This window comes from Panthera pardus, unplaced genomic scaffold (assembly GCF_024362965.1).
Source record: "Panthera pardus isolate Hobbes unplaced genomic scaffold, ASM2436296v1 HiC_scaffold_20, whole genome shotgun sequence".
Classification (NCBI taxonomy): domain Eukaryota; kingdom Metazoa; phylum Chordata; class Mammalia; order Carnivora; family Felidae; genus Panthera; species Panthera pardus.
The window spans coordinates 25,840,231-25,858,890 of NW_026526766.1; the positions used below are offsets into that span (position 1 = coordinate 25,840,231).

At 45.0% G+C, this 18,660-nt stretch overlaps 1 protein-coding gene across 2 annotated transcripts in view; it reads left to right on the top strand.

The window, feature by feature from the left end:
• NTRK2 (neurotrophic receptor tyrosine kinase 2) overlaps nucleotides 1-18,660 on the top strand; it is a 335,800-nt gene that overhangs the window by 261,496 nt on the left and 55,644 nt on the right. For both annotated transcript variants that reach the window (XM_053907837.1, XM_019423519.2), the window contains 2 exons: nucleotides 797-969; nucleotides 7,259-7,493. In XM_053907837.1, the coding sequence (XP_053763812.1) occupies nucleotides 797-969; nucleotides 7,259-7,493 (408 nt within the window). The remainder of the gene's footprint in view (nucleotides 1-796; nucleotides 970-7,258; nucleotides 7,494-18,660) is intronic.

Here is an 18,660-nt window from a genome sequence, read left to right on the forward strand (position 1 = left end):
AGCACCTGAGGCCAGGATATGGGTCAGTGTCTTCCCGATGTCACCACAGCTCTGGCTCAGAGACCGGCACAGGACAGGAGTTCGGTGCAGGTGTGTGTCATCAGCCCATGACAGCTTTGCCCTGCTATGACACCGTAGGGGCAGAGTGGTCTGAGAAGAGAACTATCCTGGGCACCTTCATCTTGGCCACGTGACCGGCCTGCTTGGACCTCCCCAGATCGGGGCTTTTCCTGGCCTGGCAGCGTGGGTGAGCACGAGTGAAGACTTTCTGAAGGGTTACATAGTAATGCTGGCCCAATGATCACAGTCAAGGCTGGAAGATGGGTGCACGAGGGTTCAGTATGCTCTCCTATCTACTGGATATTTCCATAATATCAAGTTTTTCTTAAAGTTATGTGAGCGGAAGTGAGCGGCACATAGCATCCTTGAAAACGTAACAGGTACCAAAAGGGAAGAGAAGTCTGTGGTGATAACTGGGTAATGATAGAGAAAAAAATGGGTTAAGACTATAAAAAGCTCATGTCTGTTACTTAATGAGAAAACATCTGTACGAGCGCTTCGTAAACCGTAAAGCGTTCCATACCCATAAGGGACTTTTCCTCAGTTATTAATACAAACGGTATTTCTTCAGGAATTAGGCAATTTTCCAATCTTTTGTATAGTAAATGAGATGGATTTCCTTCCCATCTATGAACCTCGGGGCTCACTGAAGTACTTCCTTCTCAACACAACCTTTCCCTTTGATGTCAGTTTAAGGTGTGTTGATGTTTTTCCTCTGTCTGCCCCTCATCCTCAGACGCTGAAGGACGCCAGTGACAACGCCCGCAAGGACTTCCACCGTGAGGCAGAGCTGCTGACCAACCTCCAGCACGAGCACATTGTCAAGTTCTACGGTGTCTGTGTGGAGGGCGACCCGCTCATCATGGTCTTTGAGTACATGAAGCACGGGGATCTCAACAAGTTCCTCAGGTGCGGTGTGGGGGATGGGATGGGAGGGGGCTTGAGGACGGCGCAGGCCTTCATGATTAAGACAGATGGAGGGTGAGGACCAGCAGTTGCTGGGAAGGTCCAAGGGTCACTTGGAACTTTCTCTAGAATGGCCTCTCCTGGTGACACCACCACCATGTACCACAGAGAAAGAAACTGAGGCCACGGCAATGTTCTTGTCTTAACGAACTAACTCTACAGCATGCGATGTGAGCGATTCCACTCAGTTGCACCTGTGTTCATTGAGCATTTGTTAATGAAGTGGCATGTGACATGGCATTTGAAGTGGACCGTAGAGTATCTGTAGGAGTTTGCCAGGTGGATTAGAGAGGAGTGTCCTTCAGGGCTAAGGAATCAGTGAGTTAAGGGACTAAGGTGTCACGGTGAGAGGTTTGGTCATCCAGGAGTGGAGAGCCCAGAGTAGGCACAGGATGTGTAAAAGGAGTGAGGAGGAATCAAGGGTGGAGAGATGAGCAGTTGGATTTTAACCTGACAACAAAATGGAGACTCAGGAGGTCAGGAGGAGGTCAGGGATGTGGTGAAAAGAACAGAATCCATAGAGCAAAAGCTCTGGAAGGAAGGAGGTCAAAAAACATTGGATGGGACCATTGGAAACACAGGCTATAGTTCTTGCTGAGATCCTGAAGCCCTGCAAAGATGGACAGCCTTCACTTGAGGTGTTTTGTGGCAAACAGGGTCATTAGAAGAAGGCAAGGCAAGGAAGGGGCAAATGTTGATTATATAAGGGAGCCACTGGGTTACAAAATAGGGTCCATGTCACTTGGATTTCTAGCTTTAACCTAATTAGATTTTAGTTTACCAGTGGCTTTCTAGAAAGTCCCCCACCTTATGACAGGGAGGGGTCTCAAGACAGAATAAGTGAGAGACAATGCTGAGTGCCCATAATCCAGGGGTCAAGGTGAAGATACTCTGAAATAGTGAGGAGTTGAATCTCAGCTCTGGCGTTTATTAGCCAAGGGACCTTGGGCAAGTGTCTCAGCTGTTCAGGTAGTGATACGGAGCTAGCAGGGCAGATATGAGGACTAAGTTGGGATAAGTACAGAAAACTCTTAGCATAGAAGCAAATAGGAAGTTTTCAACAAGGAGAAGCTCGAATTCCACTGGTGATGATATCTACTGGTAAACCAACTGCCTCCACGAAGGGAATCACTGGGAGAGCTACACTGGGTAAGACAGAGAAGTCCGTGGTCACCCAGCTAGGGTTCCCGGTCAGTGTTCTCCTCCTGCACCTCCCAAGGGACAGAAGAAATGAGCTGATCCACACACTCCTTGCTGAAGGAAACCAAGGAATGCTTTTATTTGCATTGAGCCGGGGAACGAATGGAACCCTTAAGATCATGAGTGGAAAGAGTGAGATTCCCAGTAGCGTGGGCTGGGGAGACTGGATTCTCCTCCCCAGTCTGCATCAGCAGCTGTGTCGCTTGGTTGGATCCTCAGCCCACGTGGACCTGAGTTAGATTCTCTCTGTGTCACCTCTGGCTCTAACATGCAGTTGTCTTTCCAATGTAGCTGCCCCTCAACTTTGAAAGATTAGCAAGTGTGCTGCCTGTGATATCTCAGTAGGTAGTAGAATTTAGGACAAATGAGAAAGATGTCAGCCTCAGTAAAAGGGGTATAATAATGCCCACATAGAGGACTAGTGTCAAGACTATTGTGGTGGCAGATAATCGGTAGATGCTGTCCCCGCTGTCCTCCCTCTCTGCCACGCTGAGGGATCCACAATGCTGGAGATATTATACCTCTTGTGTTATGGTGACCTACACCTCTCTATCCTTCTCCAGTTTCTGGGGGCGCTGGAAAGGGCTTTCCCCAGAAAAGGGCACCAGGTAGTCACTTCGTGCAGCCCCTGGAAGATTCAGAAACTGTGCTGTTTACATAATAAGTCCACCACGGTGAGAACAGTGGAGGGGGCAGTGTACCTCTGTGCTTAGAAAATGCCATCATGTGGTTTGCACCTTCTGGATCACTTTTGCCGTCTCTAGCCTCATGAATATGTGTGCAATTTAGTCCTCTTGCTGGGATGGGTCCCCGTGCTCTGCCTTGCTTACAATTGTTGGGGGCGGGGGGAGGAAAGCCAGTGAAATTAGGGATGTGTAGCCGACACTTGGTGTTCAGAGACCATCATCCTGATGCACTGCTCTGTGCCTGCAAGGTTTTTCTTGTAGGTGATAAGAGATGATGATGGTAGCTTTTGTCTTTCAGCTCTGATGTGAAAGGAGGAAAATTAGCTGCTCCTAGAAGTATTTTTCCCTTGTTCCCATGATCTCAGCTACTTGTCTATTTAAAGATGGTGCTTTCCAAAAACTGTAGCATAATACAACCAAACGTATTCACCCATATGCAATGAAATGCTTCTGTGAGCTCACACTGCGTGTGCACATACGTGTATGCATGCGTATGTAACCAAGTGTGTGTGTGTGTGCGCGTGCACACGCATGTGTTGATCCTTTCGCTTTTGGCTCAACCAACCTCTCCTTAGCTCTCCTTCCTGCTTCCAGAAGAAGCAGGCACCTGATTTTTAGGAATCTCTTCTGCTTGATCTCAGAATCTGATGGACTCTGGTTTCAAGAGGTATTCAATGCCAAGAATCAGGTTCTTAGGCACAATAATGTGCTCTGAACTATAGTCTGCCCTCCCTTTCTGGAAGGGAGTCTAGCCCCTAAACCACCATGAACATGTCCCCAAGCATCATTGGCACTGGCCTATAAAGACAGATGTCTACAATTTCCTCTCACTCTTTTTATTCACCCCGAAGCCATACATTGAGTACCAACATGGCCAAGTCCTCTGCTAGGTTGGCCAGGAAATGAGGAGTAAAACATAGTTCTTGCTGGCAAGGAGATGACAGTTTTGCCTATTGGAATCTCTCCAGAATTCCTTTCCAACAAGAGGAAGAGAGATAAGGCTTCTCCAAGCAATAACAGCTAATATTATTGAGCCTTCTAAGCAATTTAAGTGGTTTAACTTGCATAAACTTAATAAACTATGATTACCATTATTCCCATTTTATGGTCCAAAAAACTGGGTCACGATGCTGGTGAGTGACACAGCTGAGATCCAAACCCACAGACCCTGGCTGCAAAACCCATCGAGCACTGCAATACTTCCTCTTGGGGTAGCTGTTGATAAAACTCAGAAGGAAGGTAGTGTGCCGTGGCATTCTGGAGCCAGACAGTGTGGCTAAGTGCCCGCTGTAACCCACACTTGGAGAGAATAAGCGGAGGAACGGTGAACAGCTTCCCCCGTTAGAAGCCCACTGAGCCTTCCCGCTCCTCAAGCGGGGTGCTACTGGTGTTTTTCCCCTCTTAAGGCATGTTCTCCTGGAAGAGGTAAACATGGTTTGATTTCTAAGAGCTGCAGGGTCACCTGAGGAGTGAAGCAGAGAGCTGCTGTGTTAAGTTCATTTATACTCCTCTTGAGAACTTGGTTAGAAGACTCACCTGCCCTCTTACAGCAGGACTTTCTGCTCCAAGAAAGCATGCAGAGGCGTCTCCCATTACAAGGAGCCCTGCTAAATACTCACAAGCAAGCATGTGAGTATTTAGCGTGCCAGAGCCTGCCCCAACCTGCACGTGGTATCAGAGAGTGCAGAAGGCACTGGGGAGTCACAGCTTTCTGGGGCCTTCAGAGGGTAAGGCTGGAGCATGGGGCTTTGTGCACAGGTGGCCTATGGCACTGGCCTCTGTCTTCTCTGGAGACTTTGCAACTGATAGATTCTTAGAAGGGTCTAGATTCCTGGCAAATCGGCAACGTTATTTCACTCTTTGATTTAGATCCATGAAGGAGATTCCATCCTGGCCTAGATTCTCGGGATATTTCAGGATTTCTCATAGTTTGTGTGTTCTTCTAGGTCTCTCTGCTGGTATTGAAGTCACAGTCAGGGCTTTGAGTCCTGTAATAAGAGACAACATTCCCACTTTCCCCTCTTTCCCTGGCCCCCTTGGGTGCTGGGAAGAACAACATTGGAGCAATCTTTAGTGCTGGCTTTGCACGAAAGCCCAAGCAAGCTCTCAGTTATTGCTCGTATTGGTAAGCTTAGGAGGGTGTGGTGGGTACCCCCTCTTTACAGAATGAGGAGACAGTCCAGAGTGGTTCTGCAGGTCACCTGAGGTCACAGCTAGTGTGCTAGGATGGGATTCAAATTCCGTTTGGATACCCTGAGCCTTGCCCAGAGGTTTTGAGCTGAACAGAGCCCCAGGGCATTTCCCCACACTGCTCCTCAGTGCTACAACGGGGAGGCACTAGGGGCTGGGTCTGAGTGGAGGTGACAGGCACCAGAACCTCCTTGCACAAAAACAGGAAGCCCCTCCCTGGGAATGTTTCAACGCAGATATTTAGAGACATGAGGGACCTACAGGATCACCCAGCCTAATATCTGTATGTTTGACTGATGGGAAATTACAGACCGGACAAGTTCAAAGCTTCCCTAGATCCTGGTGCTGGAAAACTCCTCTCCTCCTTGTCCAGTGCTTGTTCTTTTTTTTTTTTTTTTTTTTTAATGTTTATTTTTGAGAGGCAGAGAGAGAGAGACAGAGACAGAGACAGAGAGTGAGCAGGGGAGGAACAGAGAGACAGGGAGACACAGAATCCGAAGCAAGTTCCAGGCTCCGAGCTGTCAGCACAGGGCCTGATGCAGGGCTCGAACTCCCCAACCGTGAGATCGTGACCTGAGCCGAAGTCAGACGCTTAACCGACTGAGCCACCCAGGTGCCCCTCTAGTGCTTGTTCTAAGGGAATACGAGAGTAAGAGATTTGGAAATCCAGAAAAGGGGAATCGCTGTGGGCTGGAGCCAGGAAGGAGGCACTTCCACCCGCAGTTTGAGACCATCTGACTGAGGTAGGTCTGGGTGGTACGAAGAGACAGAAGGAGCAGAGAGTTCTGGGATCATTCAGCCTCTTTTATTTGCAAATTCTCATACGGTTCTGGAACACTGCAGGTGGGGTCGTCCACTTTAAAATCCATTTAAAATCTTCTATATTTATTTTGAGTGCTTCCAACTGTCTTGAAGGAAATCTTCTCCCTTATTTGCCTCTGGGAGGGAGAACCCCTTTGACCCCTCCACAGAAGCTTCTAGAAGAAAGGGACCCTTTACTCTTTGCTCTACAGAGCCATCAGGGGCAGCAACACTGGTCTTGGCAGGATTCCAGAGTGGGGACTGCCAGGGCTGAGGGCACATCCTCACTGTGGGACACCCCACCCCAAAAAAAGCACATGCCAGTGTTTAGATACCTTAAGTCATCACACAACTGGGAAAAGGCCAAGTGCATAAGACAGAAGAAAAAGAAGATATGGGCGCCTGGGTGGCTCAGTCCATTAAGCATCCGATTCTTAATTTCCGTTCAGGTCATGACCTCACAGTTTGTGGGATTGAGCCCTGCATCAGGCTCTGCACTGACAGTGTGGAGCCTTCTTGGGATTCTCTCTGTCTCCCTCTCTCTCTGCCCCTTCCCTGCTTGTTCTCTCTCTCTCTCTCTCTCTCTCTCTCTCTCTCTCTCTAAGTAAATAATCTTTAAAAAAAAGTAAGAAAAAGAAGATATAAAATACCATACTCCCTCTACACCCTCCCCCCCCTCCATAGTGGAAAGGATAAAACTCAGCCCAGTAAAAGGATCAATGTATTGTGGTTCAAAAAGCTCTCCATGTGGTGGCCAGTGCACATGCCGAGCTGGAGGTGGGGGGAGGGGTGGGCAGGAGGAGATGGGATTTGTCACAGGGAATGATGTCTGAGGGTGCCCTGACATTCTGCTCAGTTGGGCTTGAAAGAGAGAGGGCAGCTTGAAAGAGCTCTGGCCCTGGTGGGGTCACTCTAGAGGCATTGGCCCAGGTCGGGGGCACTTGGCCGAAGCATATAGCTGAGAGGGGAGGGCTGGGGTTCCCACTAAGGCACGATGACCCATCGCTTCAAGAGAGCCAAACTCTCCCCTTATGTTCTTTCTCCATTGCTTCTCAGGGTCAGGGGCTCTGGCCAGTGCCTGGCCCTAGCCCAGCTCTGGAGCCCCTAAAATGTACACCTCTGTGTGTGTGTTGAGGAGGGTACCATTCAGGTCCACATGGCCCTGGGAATTCTAGATGCCCTGGGAAATGAAGCCTGGGTGCTCTCAAGGCTTTAGGGGTGCACCTGTGGGTGAAGCATCCTTCCCCCCTCTTTAGCTAAGTCACGCAGCCCTTGAGCCCCAGCAGCTGATGGGAACAAAGGGCCCCTGGAGGAAAAAGCTGGGGATCCAGCAACGCCTTCCATGTCCTCCACAGGGCCCACGGGCCTGACGCTGTGCTGATGGCCGAAGGCAACCCGCCGACAGAGCTGACGCAGTCCCAGATGCTGCACATCGCCCAGCAGATCGCGGCGGGCATGGTCTACCTGGCGTCCCAACACTTTGTGCACCGAGATCTGGCCACCCGGAACTGCCTGGTCGGTGAGAACCTCCTGGTGAAAATCGGGGACTTCGGGATGTCCCGGGACGTGTACAGCACTGACTACTACAGGGTGAGTGGCTGTGCCCACCGGGAGCCCCCAGGGCCCTCTTTCCCTGGGAGGCCCTTGTATTCCTTTGCTGGGGCTGCTGTAACGCAATGCCAGAGACAAGGGGCTTAAACAACAGACGTTTATTTTCTCTAAAGCCTAAAAGTCCAAGATCAAGGTGAAGACAGGGTTGCTTTGACCCTTGGCTTACAGACAGTGCCTTTCTCGTATGGTCTTTTTGCTGCGTGCTCATCCCTGGTGTCTCTCTCTGTGTCTAAAGTTCCTCATCTTATAAGGACACCATCAGATTAGATGAAGGCCCCGCCCACAGCCTCATTTTCACTTAATCACCTCTTCGAAGACCCTGTCTCAAATACAGCTATATGCTGAGGCACTGGGGGTTCAAATTTGGAGGGAACACAACTTAGCCAATAAAACCCATCCTGTGGCTTCCATGGCTCTCCAGAGTGGTGTGTGATATCTCCAAGAGAAAAGCCCTCACCATGAATGGTTCCTCCAGGGGAGCCCCAGGGCTTGGGAGAATTCCTGGTTGGCATGAGGTTAAAGGGTTTTGAGGTTTGGGTTTGATTCCATGAAATTACTCCTGGAGTCTCTGTTTGAGGTGTGGCTGAAGATGAACTTGTTCACATAAATAATAGCATGGTAGACCTTGGAAGTTACCACCCAGAGCCATCTTGGTGGAAAGTGGGGTAGCTGGTGGCCTTCTCAGTGAGATGGAAGAGGTTCTGTTCTGTCTCCTACTGAATAGTGCCACCCCTGGCTGGGGTTCCAGCACTTGAAGCACTGGGGGCTAGAGTTATAGACAACAACTCAAATCCCCTGATCACCTGGAATTGGTCCCCTTGGCAAGGTGGATTTGAATCTTGGTAGGAGAGGAAAAGGACATTTCTGGAAACCTTGAAGTCATGATAATTAAAGTGAAGGTTTGAAGTGGTGTTCTACCACGTCAAACCCTCAATTTGCTTCCCTTGTGGTTTTACCTGATTTTCAAGGGCAGAGAAAGAGAATAGGAAGGAAGAGGAATAAATGTGGTGTGTGTACAGAGCCTAAGAAGGTAAAACACAGAACTCAGCTAGCTTTCATAATAAGGTAGGACTGGTAGAGAGAACGCCTCTCCTTACCTTTGTTCATCCCTTCATGATTTACTTTTGAGGAGCCTTGTCTGTTTGTTTCCTGTGCCCCTCTTTGCAGCCTTACTCACTTCTCATGCCTCTGCATTTTAGCTAAGCCAACATCACTACAAGTAGTCTAAGAAAATGAATCCATTGCTCTCCTGCATATTCCTCTGTAGATTGTTTTGTGGGGTTTCCTCCTTTGGTCACCTTGGGAAGCATTGCCCACAGCATTGCCACACATTCCTTTGTGGGGCAAAGGAAGAGTGGGAGCCAAATTGAAAAGGAGTCTCTTGGGTGTATTTGTAGGAAACGTGAGCATGGTCTTAACTTCAGATGTTTAAAATGGAGCTTCAAAGCACCTGTTCTGAGTCTAGGGATGACTAGTCTGTTCTAGATATCTAAACTTTGGCAGGAGATATTACCTGCCAGCGGATGCATCTCCACTGCTAGCTCTGCTCCTTTGGTGAGAGGAGGGGTAGGGGACATCTCTTGGTCTCAAGAGATGAAGAACCACATGAGTGCTTCCCTAAAGAAAAGCTTTAATGATCTGATTGAACATCGAAGGGAAAAGCATGTGGCCCAAGCAACAGCTTTCTCTTTAGCAGTAAGTCAATAAAGGTCTTAGAATGCTTGGCACAAAATAAGTACTCAATAAATGTTTTTCAACTTTATCCTGATCCAAATGGATAAAATCATGCTTCATTCCCAAAGCCAGGACGGGGCCAGGTGGAGTCCATTGTCCCCTTCTACAACCTCTAGAAAAAAGAAATCAGAGGAAGAATATAGAAACGCTCAGTAGTAAGAATATAAAGCCCCCAATTTAAAAAATTGGCAAACTTTTTAAGAGAGGCATCTCCAAAGGAGATACACAAATGGCCGATAAGCACATGAAAAGATGCTCAACATCATTAGTCATTGGGGAAATGTAAATCAGAGCCCCAGTGAGATACCATTTCACACTCCCCAGGATGGCTGTAATAAAGGCAGACAATAACAAGTGTTAACAGGAATGTGGAGAAATCAGAGACCTCGTGCTGCTGGTAGGGATGCAAGGTGGTGCAGCTGCCTGGGCAAATGGTTTGGCAGCTTCTCAAAACGTTCGACACAGACTCATGGTGTAACTCAGCAATTCCACCCCTAGGTATGTCCCTAAGAGAGCTGAAGTCATACGTTCACACAAAAACGTGTACATAAATGTTCATAACAGCATTGTCCATAATAGGTAAAAAGTGGGAACAACCTAAGTGCCCATCAACTGATAAATGGCTAAGCGAGATGTGGTGATCCATACAATGGGATATTACTGACCAAGAAGAAGGAATGAAGTACTGATTCATGCTATAACACAGATGAACCTTAATGCAACCATTATGGTAAATTAGGAAGCCAGACTCAAAAGGTCACATATGTGACTCCATTATATGAAATGTCCAAAAGAGGCCCATCCAAAGAGACAGAAAGTAGATCGGTGGTTGCCAATGGCTGGGAGAATAGAGAATGAGGAGTGACTTCTTCTGGATGTGGAGTTTCTTTTTGCAGTGACAAAAATGTTCTAGAAGTGCATAGTGGTGGTGGTTATCTAGCATATTTATAAACATACTGAATTGTGTACTTTAGAAAGGTAAAGATTATGGTACATAAATTATATCTCATCTCTTCAAAAAAAACCACCCAAAAAGGAAAATACTAGTAAAATAGTGACCATTATTATGAACGTAAGAAGTTAGTCTGGATTATGTACGCATTATAAAAGTATTGTTGTTTGTCATCTATCTTATTTTGTTAACATTTGTTTAGAAGAAAATTCACCGCTTAGGAGACATTTTCCCGAAGTACTTTTTTCTGAATTCATTAGAAGAGATTACGATTCCCAGTCTCGTTATTTGTTGAATGTTCTTGGAACTATCCTAGTCATTAGCAAATGTGCTTCAGATGTCACATTTCTTTAACCCCACCCCCCACCCTGTTCCCATCATGATCAGTACTCAGTGGTGGCTGCAGGATCTGTATGTCCATTTGCCTGTTCATCCTTCAGATGAGGAAGAAGAACCAGCCTTACATTGGCCTTTGCTGTAGGTGGGGGTGGGCAGAAGGGGGTAAGAAAGTGGATGATGGATGTAAGACCTGACAATTTTGATAGTAAGAAAACAAATTCTTGTTTACCTTTTGGTTCCATGAAAGTATTTATCATCCTAGAACTCATTTGTAGAATGTTTTTGCTTATTAAAATATCAAAAGCAAATCAGTGGGTTCCATTCTGTTGAGTCTGCCAAATGGACAAGAAGAAGCTGTTGCTGTTTCTGCAGGTGAACTCCAGCGCCATCTTGCAATGGCTGTTTCCCAGAGCACTCTTGCTTTCCACCAGTCGGATCCTCTCTAGGCCCTGCCATTTATCCCCTTCCCAACATGGTGTGTTTTCATCCTCCTTGTCATTGTAGCTGGGGAATGTGCTTTCTTTAGAGTTTGGGTTTCTCCTGGGCCAGCACTTGAAGTGTGTTTCCCTTCATTATTTACTTCCTATCCTCTCCAAGAGCCTGCATCAGACCCCAAGGGGAGGAACTGCCGTAGCTGGTGGGGGCCGTCATCACCTATGTTAAGAATCTCTTCCGCCACAACAGCAGGGAAGGATTTTTGTGTCTGCCACAGCTATCTTCTCTGGAAGAATGGTGATTAGTCCTGGAGTCAACTAGGTTGAGGAGCAACATGTCCCTTATCTTTAAGCAAGAGCCAATCCCCCTGGCAACCTGAGCCTTCTGCTCGTGGTGGCTTATGAGCAACCTGGTGGGGTGGCCACAGCTCCGTGCAATCCGTGGCAGGAGAGGCATGTGGCAGCTGTTCCTCCATCATGGGGGAGCTGGCTGCCCCAGGAAACGGCTGCCTCAAGGCTTCCACCCTGTTGCAGCTGAGCTAATTATATCCTCCCGAGGAAGGGAGAAATCGGAACAGTACATTTGCATTGAAACCAGCCTGATATGGCGAGTTCAAAATTACTCTAGCATTTATGTCCTCTGAATTGTTTTCATTAGCAGCTCTGCAGTACCAGTCTTTTATTTGGTTTTTATTCCTTCCCTTCACTGGCAAAACCTAGCATTTAGGAAACATCTGAACCAGATTTCTGCCACATTCTGCCTTTTGGAAACCGAGGAGCTCACTCTTCTTGGTCATTGCTGAGCCACAGTGGATCCACTGAAATTTTCCTGAAGTGCACCTTGGTGATTTTCACTCTTTGGGTCCAATGTGTGCTTAAAATGAATGTGATCTATTGGTGAGGAGAGAGCCCTGAAGATCTGAAATCCTAACTTTGAAATCCTGTTCCCCTTTGGGGTTTAGTTTTATGTTGAGGAGGTAAGAGAGACCATCCTTTAATTCACCTTCCACTTAAGGAGAAAAAAGAAGGAAGCAGAATAGGCAAGTTAATTTATGGTGGACGTTTAAAAAGGCAAGTGAGTATATATGGGCTAAGCAAGGCCATGGTCAGAATCCTAAAGTATTAAAGTGATACCAGCAACAACGTCTAAGAAATCATCTTTAGGTGCTCAATACCAATTTATTAACTGCAGAAAGAAAAGAAGATGGATTGTACCAAAATCAGAAAATGTAACAAGTAGCTAGAAGAACTGATTTGAATGTCAGTATCAACTGGAAAATAAAGTCCTGAATCACAGAGGCTAGGGGAAGGTTTACATAACTTAAGAACCAGAGAAACACATAAGAAATAATCAAGCGTTAACTTTCATACCTTGGTATTGAGAAGAATGTGTTTAGTTTTTAAGGAATTTTGTTGTGCAATATGAGTGTTTCTAGAAAGATCAATTGATAGATTGATTGATAGATTGATTGATCAATCTTGATTCATTCCACAAATGTGCTTAGTGGTTTATTGTGTAAAATACCAACGTCATTCCCTTTATGGAGAACAGCACTGAATCTCCCTGGTGAATGCGGGCTAATTCTTTTTATCTTTTTAATGTTTATTTATTTCAAGAGAGAGAGAGAACATGTGAGCAGGGGAGGGGCAGAAAGGAGAGGAGAGAGAGAATTCCAAGCAGGGTGGGTGCTGTCAGGGCAGAGCTCCATGCAGGGCTTGATCTTAGGAACCATGAGATCATGACCTGAGATGAAATCAAGAGTCAGACGCTTAATCAACTGAGCCACCTGGGCGCCCCATCTGCTAATTCTTTTATTTTATTTTATTTTATTTTATTTTATTTTATTTATTTATTTATTTTTTATTTTTGAGAGAGACAAAGACAGAGTGCAAGCTGGGGAGTGGCAGAAGGAGAGAGAGGGAGACGCAGAATCCGAAACAGGCTCCAAGCTCCAAACTGTCAGCACAGAGCCCAACGCGGGGCTTGAACTCACCAACCGTGAGCTCATGACCTGAGCCAAAGTCAGACGCTTAACCGACTGAGCTACCCAGGCACTCCCCCACCTGCTAATTCTTAAGACACAATTCCTGTTTCCCCTCCTCCCTGATTTCCTCCAAGCAGAATAATCACTCACAAATCCATAGTACCTCCATACTTCATATAAATAAGCATTACAGCATAGTGATGTGACAAGTTTATACATTATGCTACATACACCCAAAACATGTGTCAACTATACTCAAGTTTTTAAAAAATGTATCTCATTAATAAATGCATTCTCACCAATATATAAATAAATATCACAGCATAAGCACATTGCATCATGGAAATTTGTGCATATATGTGTCTTCTCACTAACATGGGAGCAGGAAGAGGACAAGTCTTACACATCTTTGTAACCATAGAGACCGCCACTGGGTAGGGCACATACTAGGTGGCCAATGCATGATTGTTGAACAGGACATGAATCAGGAAGTGCCTTTATGAGTGTGACTTTTTAGCCCTGTAGAATAAAGAAGATACTCAGATTTGCAGATGGGCCTGGCCCTGAGGCTGGGAACCCTGGCTTCAGGAAGTAAAAGTAGGGAGAGAGGCATGTCCTTATCTTTTCAGTAGAGATCCCAGAGCTAAAACTTATTTGCACTTACACTATAGTAAAAGAAAGAAAGAAAGAAAGACAAAAAGAAAGAAAGAAAGAAAGAAAGAAAGAAAGAAAGAAAGAAAGAAAGAAAGAAAAGAGAAAAGAAAAGAAAAAGGAAAAGAAAAGAAAAGAAAAGAAAAGAAAAGAAAAGAAAAGAAAAAAAAAAGAAAAGAAAGAAAAAAAAAATCTCCTGTGGTATACTCCTCCTAGAATGTTTGAAACCAGGCACATTGTTCATTTTAAGAGGCAACACAGTCCCTTCCCAATAGAGGAATGTCATTAACTCTTTTTTGCATACATCATTTCCTTAATTTCCCCCTTAATACATGATACACAATCACTCAACTTCCACAGGACCACTTGTAGACCTTGCCATTTAACGTCTTTTGATTAAAGTGGCCCCAGAAACTTAAGAGCTTGTTTACTTTATGAAATCATCTTCAATTTATGCTTTGCACCACACTCAGAGAGAGCACAGTTCAGAGGAACCTGTCTGCCGGGGAGAAATCAGAACATTGAGTTCAGACTAATTCTATATTAAACTAGATTTGCATAAATTATCTCAAGATTCTAAATTGGCTTAATTTGTATTCAAGCCTTCCTAAGAGCCTGTTACATATGCTTTGGTGTTGCAAGAGGGTGGGTGTCATTTCATTCATTCATTCATTCATTCATTTGTTCGACACACATGTATGAAGCAGCTACTATGTGCTAGATACTTTACTAGATACTAAAGGCATCCAGATAAAAAAGACACATGGGTTGTGACTCGGAGGAGATCTCAGACCCGTGATATTGTGATAAATGCTGTAAAAGAGACATGTACACTAAAGAGGAAGCCACCAGCCTACTTTGGGAATCAGAGTAGGGCTCACAGAGGTGTGACGTTTGAGCTAGCATATAAAATATGAACCCCAAATTGTTCTTCTGGCAAGAGGACCCACGCCAGGTGGGGAGGGAGACATTGTTGGCATGGGAGGGAGCAATGGAAGGAGATGGCAGTGTAAACACCATGGTGTGTGGCCAGGGAATGGGGGCTCTTTTGCATGCAATCTTTGCAGGCAGGCTAACAAAGTAGGCTATTGAGACTATTATCAGATTTCGCGGGTACCTGTTTGCCATGCCAAAGACTTTGGACTTGGTCCTTTTGGCAGCAGGGAGCCACTGAGAGTTTTTATGCCAGAAAAAAACATGTCAGATTGCATTTTGTCAGCTTATGAAAATAGATCTGCCCAACAGATCCCCAAATCCCCACTCCTAGAGTAGAGCAGCATCTCTCAAACTGGGCCCGTGAGCTGTCGGTGGTGTTCGCAAGGAAAAGAGATCCGTAATCACTAAGATAAGTAATCATTTTCCGTGCTGCAGGTCTCCTCAGAGCCTTTAATATGTCACTATGCCATGTGACCTTTGAAGAAGGGGTATGGAAAGTGGCCAAGGCCAGCATAGAAGAACTGGCCTGCAAATTTTTTGTCCGGGTCCCTGGTCCCATTCATTTCCCAGTGAAGACTGATGAAGACTGTTAGCAGGACGTGGAATAAATCTCCCTTGCGTTTTTTTTTAGTCTCCTGAGTCCTTTATCCCTGGGGTCACTAGCCCGTCCACTTTTGCATGGAAGTGCTACCTGCAGAAATTAAATACGCTGTCAGGTGCTGTGGGAATGAAGGGAGGCCATAGCTCATTGGCCCGGAAGCGCCAGCTGGATTCTTATTCCTCAAAGTGCTAAGAGGCATCTTCAGCAGGTACTTTCTCCCCCTTTTTTGAAGCAGTCAGTCTTCAGCTGTTAACGCCTGTGACATTCCACGTTTTTTCATTACTCACACCAGAACCCCTTAAAAAGCTGGTGACGAAGAGTTAGTTGGGGTATAAAGGAAAGAAAATTGGACTGAGGTCCTCAAGGCAGGGAGTCAAATCTGATTTCTCTTTTCTAATCTTATGTTTCTATCAGTGAAGAATGAATTTAGCGGAAGGTAGCAATATGCTGCTAGCAGTGGCCGAAGCAGATAGGGAGTTGTCTTCGTTAGCATGACAAGAAGTTCATATGTGGGCAGCTTCTGATTGATTCACAGGCCACCCAGTGCCAGGGCTGGGGGTTGGCACTTGCTGTTTCCTTGGTCTTTTCCTCATGGCTGCAAGGTGGTGGCAGCTACTCCAAGCACATCAAAACTTCAATTAGGAGAGAATGGGGGTGGAGCGGCTTCAGGGAGCAGATAATTTCTTCTTGTGTACATTCTTCTCATCAGAAAGTAAGTCTTTCCCAGAACATCCCCTCGACAGATGCCTCCTCATGGTGACCTCATTGGTCACAGGTGGGGCAAGACTAAGGGCTGAACAAAAAATGGGGCACCTGGGTAGCTCAGTCAGTTAAGCGTCCAATTCTTGGTTTTGGCTCAGGTCAATGATCTCACAGTTCATGAGTTCGAGCCCCACATCTGGCTCTGTGCTGATAGTGCTGGGCCTGCTTGGTGTTCTCTCTCCATCTCTCTCTGCCCCTCCTGCTCTCTCTCCCTCTCTCTCCCTCTCAAAATAAATAAACTTTTAAAAAAGACTAAGTGCTGAACAGGCTTGCAGAAATCAATGGCTTGTTACTGAAAACCTATACAAAACTGGGAGTCTACTCTAGGGAAGAAGGAACCAAAAGATGTGTGACATTTCAGTAAAAGACCTAAACAAAACTGGGATTCTGCTATAGAATGAAAGGAAGCAAAAGTGAATGACTTTGGGAAGAGTAAAGAAAATCATGTCATACTCACCCTATGCACCCTTGTGGCCTCTATGTATTTATTTGCAATGAGTTCCTGCCTTTAAAAGTTGTTGAGAACAATAAATGGAAGTGGCACATAATCGTTAAAAAATTAAACTACTGGAATTTCTCAGTGGGAGATCTTTTTTCCTCTGTGTACAATGTTTCTTTTTTTTCTGGCTGCTTTTAAAATAATTTCTTTATTCCTGGTCTTGAGAAATCTGATTAGAACGTGCCTTCTTATAGTTTCATTCATGTTTCTTATGCTTGGATGCTTTGGATTACTTGGACTTGCGGCCTTACAATTGCCATCAATTTGGAAAGTTTTTGACCATTACTTGTTCAAATATTTCTTCTCTTTCTCTTATTCACCACCTAGGGACTCCAATTTGACTCATATTAAGCCATTTAAAACTCTCTCATGATTCACTGAAATCTTTTGTGTTTTTGGATTCTCTTTTCTTTGTGTGTTTCATCTTCAATATTTTCTATTACTGTATCTTCAAGTTCCATAATCTTTTCTTCTTCGACGTCTATTTTTCCATTCTTCCCAAACAGTGTATTTTTAATATCATGCATTATAGTTTTCATTTCTAGAAGCTCAGTATGGCTTTTCTTATATTGTCCATGCCTCTAGTTAATTTTTTAAACATATGTAGTACATTTATAATAATGTTTCAGTATGCTTTTTCTAGTGTTAACATGTGTGCCAGTCTTGGATCAATTTCCACTGGTTGATTTCTCTCCTAACGATGGGTCATATTTTTCTACTCCCTTTGTATGCCTGGTAATCTCAGATTGGATGCCAGACATTGTGAATTTTATCTTGTTTGGTACTGGGTATTTTTTCATTCCTATAAATACTTTTGTGCTTTGTTCTGGAATGTGGTTATATTGCCTTGAAACAGTTTGATTTCTTTGTGTGTTGCTATTAAGATTAGGCAGGACTGACCAGTGCTTACTTTAGAGCTAATAATTCCTTGTTACCGAGACAAGATCTACTGGCACTCTACCCAAGTCCCCATGAATCATGAGGTTTTCACCCTCTTCATGGGAATCAGCACTGTTTCTGACCTTCTGTGAGCACTGGGCTTCCACTGATCCCCTGGGCTAAGAATTCTTTCCCAGCCATTGATAGTGTATGCACGTGCATGCACTGTTGAGTGCTCAGCTGAATACTCAAGTGGCACCTTCTGCAGATCTTCAGCGTTCTTTCTGTGTACCACTCTCCCTTTTCCAGAATTCTGTCCTTTCCACTCTAGCTGCCTTGATCTCCCCAGACTCCCAGCTCCCAACTCCTGAACTTAGGGAGCTGGCCCATCTCCATCTGGTTTTCCCCACCTCTGTCTCTTTCAACAAATTAGGCTTAACAATCATAAGATTCATCGTATCTGTTTCTCATCTCTCACAGATCATTGTCCTCCACTGTCTGTTATCTAGTGTCTTGAAAATAATTGTTTCATCTGAATTTAAGCCATTTTTTACTTATTTCGCATGAGAAGGTAAATCTGTTCTCTGTTACTCCATCTTGCCTAGCAGTTGAAGACAGTTGCCATCTCTCTTGATGATGAATATGTCATTCCAAAAATCTATTAGTGAACCACTTATAAGCTGCAGCAAAGAAAACAAGTTCTCCCACCTCTTTAGAACAGCTACTTCCTGTAAAGGTTTTTTGTTTTCCTTTCTAATTAAATAACTTGCATTTACATAATACTTCTTCTACAGTTAAAGTTTTCCTGCCTACACAAGATTATTACTTAAGTAAGAGAGTAGATTTTCTCCATCTCCAGTGAGTATTGAGCAAGAGGAAATTATCTTAGCTTTCCTGTTACCTCTGAGAGATTCCCTAGGATCAAATTGTGAATTGGTTCAAGGAGGCTTTGGGAAAAAATATGTGGGTTGAAATATTAATAATGTCCACACTGTTTACATTTTCCCACGGTCTTTGTCCTATGGTCAGGGACAGAACACCTTGGATGGAGAAATGAATTAGTCCAAGCGGGTACTGTATACATTGCTCTTAGCAATGCCTTTCCAATTTGTAGATACTGAGTGAGACATGTTCTGCTCCCTAAAGAAGATGACAAGCCTCCTGAGGAGAAAACACATAAATGAATCACTCTGATGCTACATAGTGTGATACATGTTATGAGTAGAGATAAATTGTTTTTTATTGGAATGTGGGAATGAAATCTAGAAAGTTCTCTGGAGGAAGCAAGATTTGACCTGGATCTTAAGGAAAGAATAGCAGGCGGGGTAGGGTGGGAATTTAAAGACTATTGCATGTGACCACAGTTACAACCAA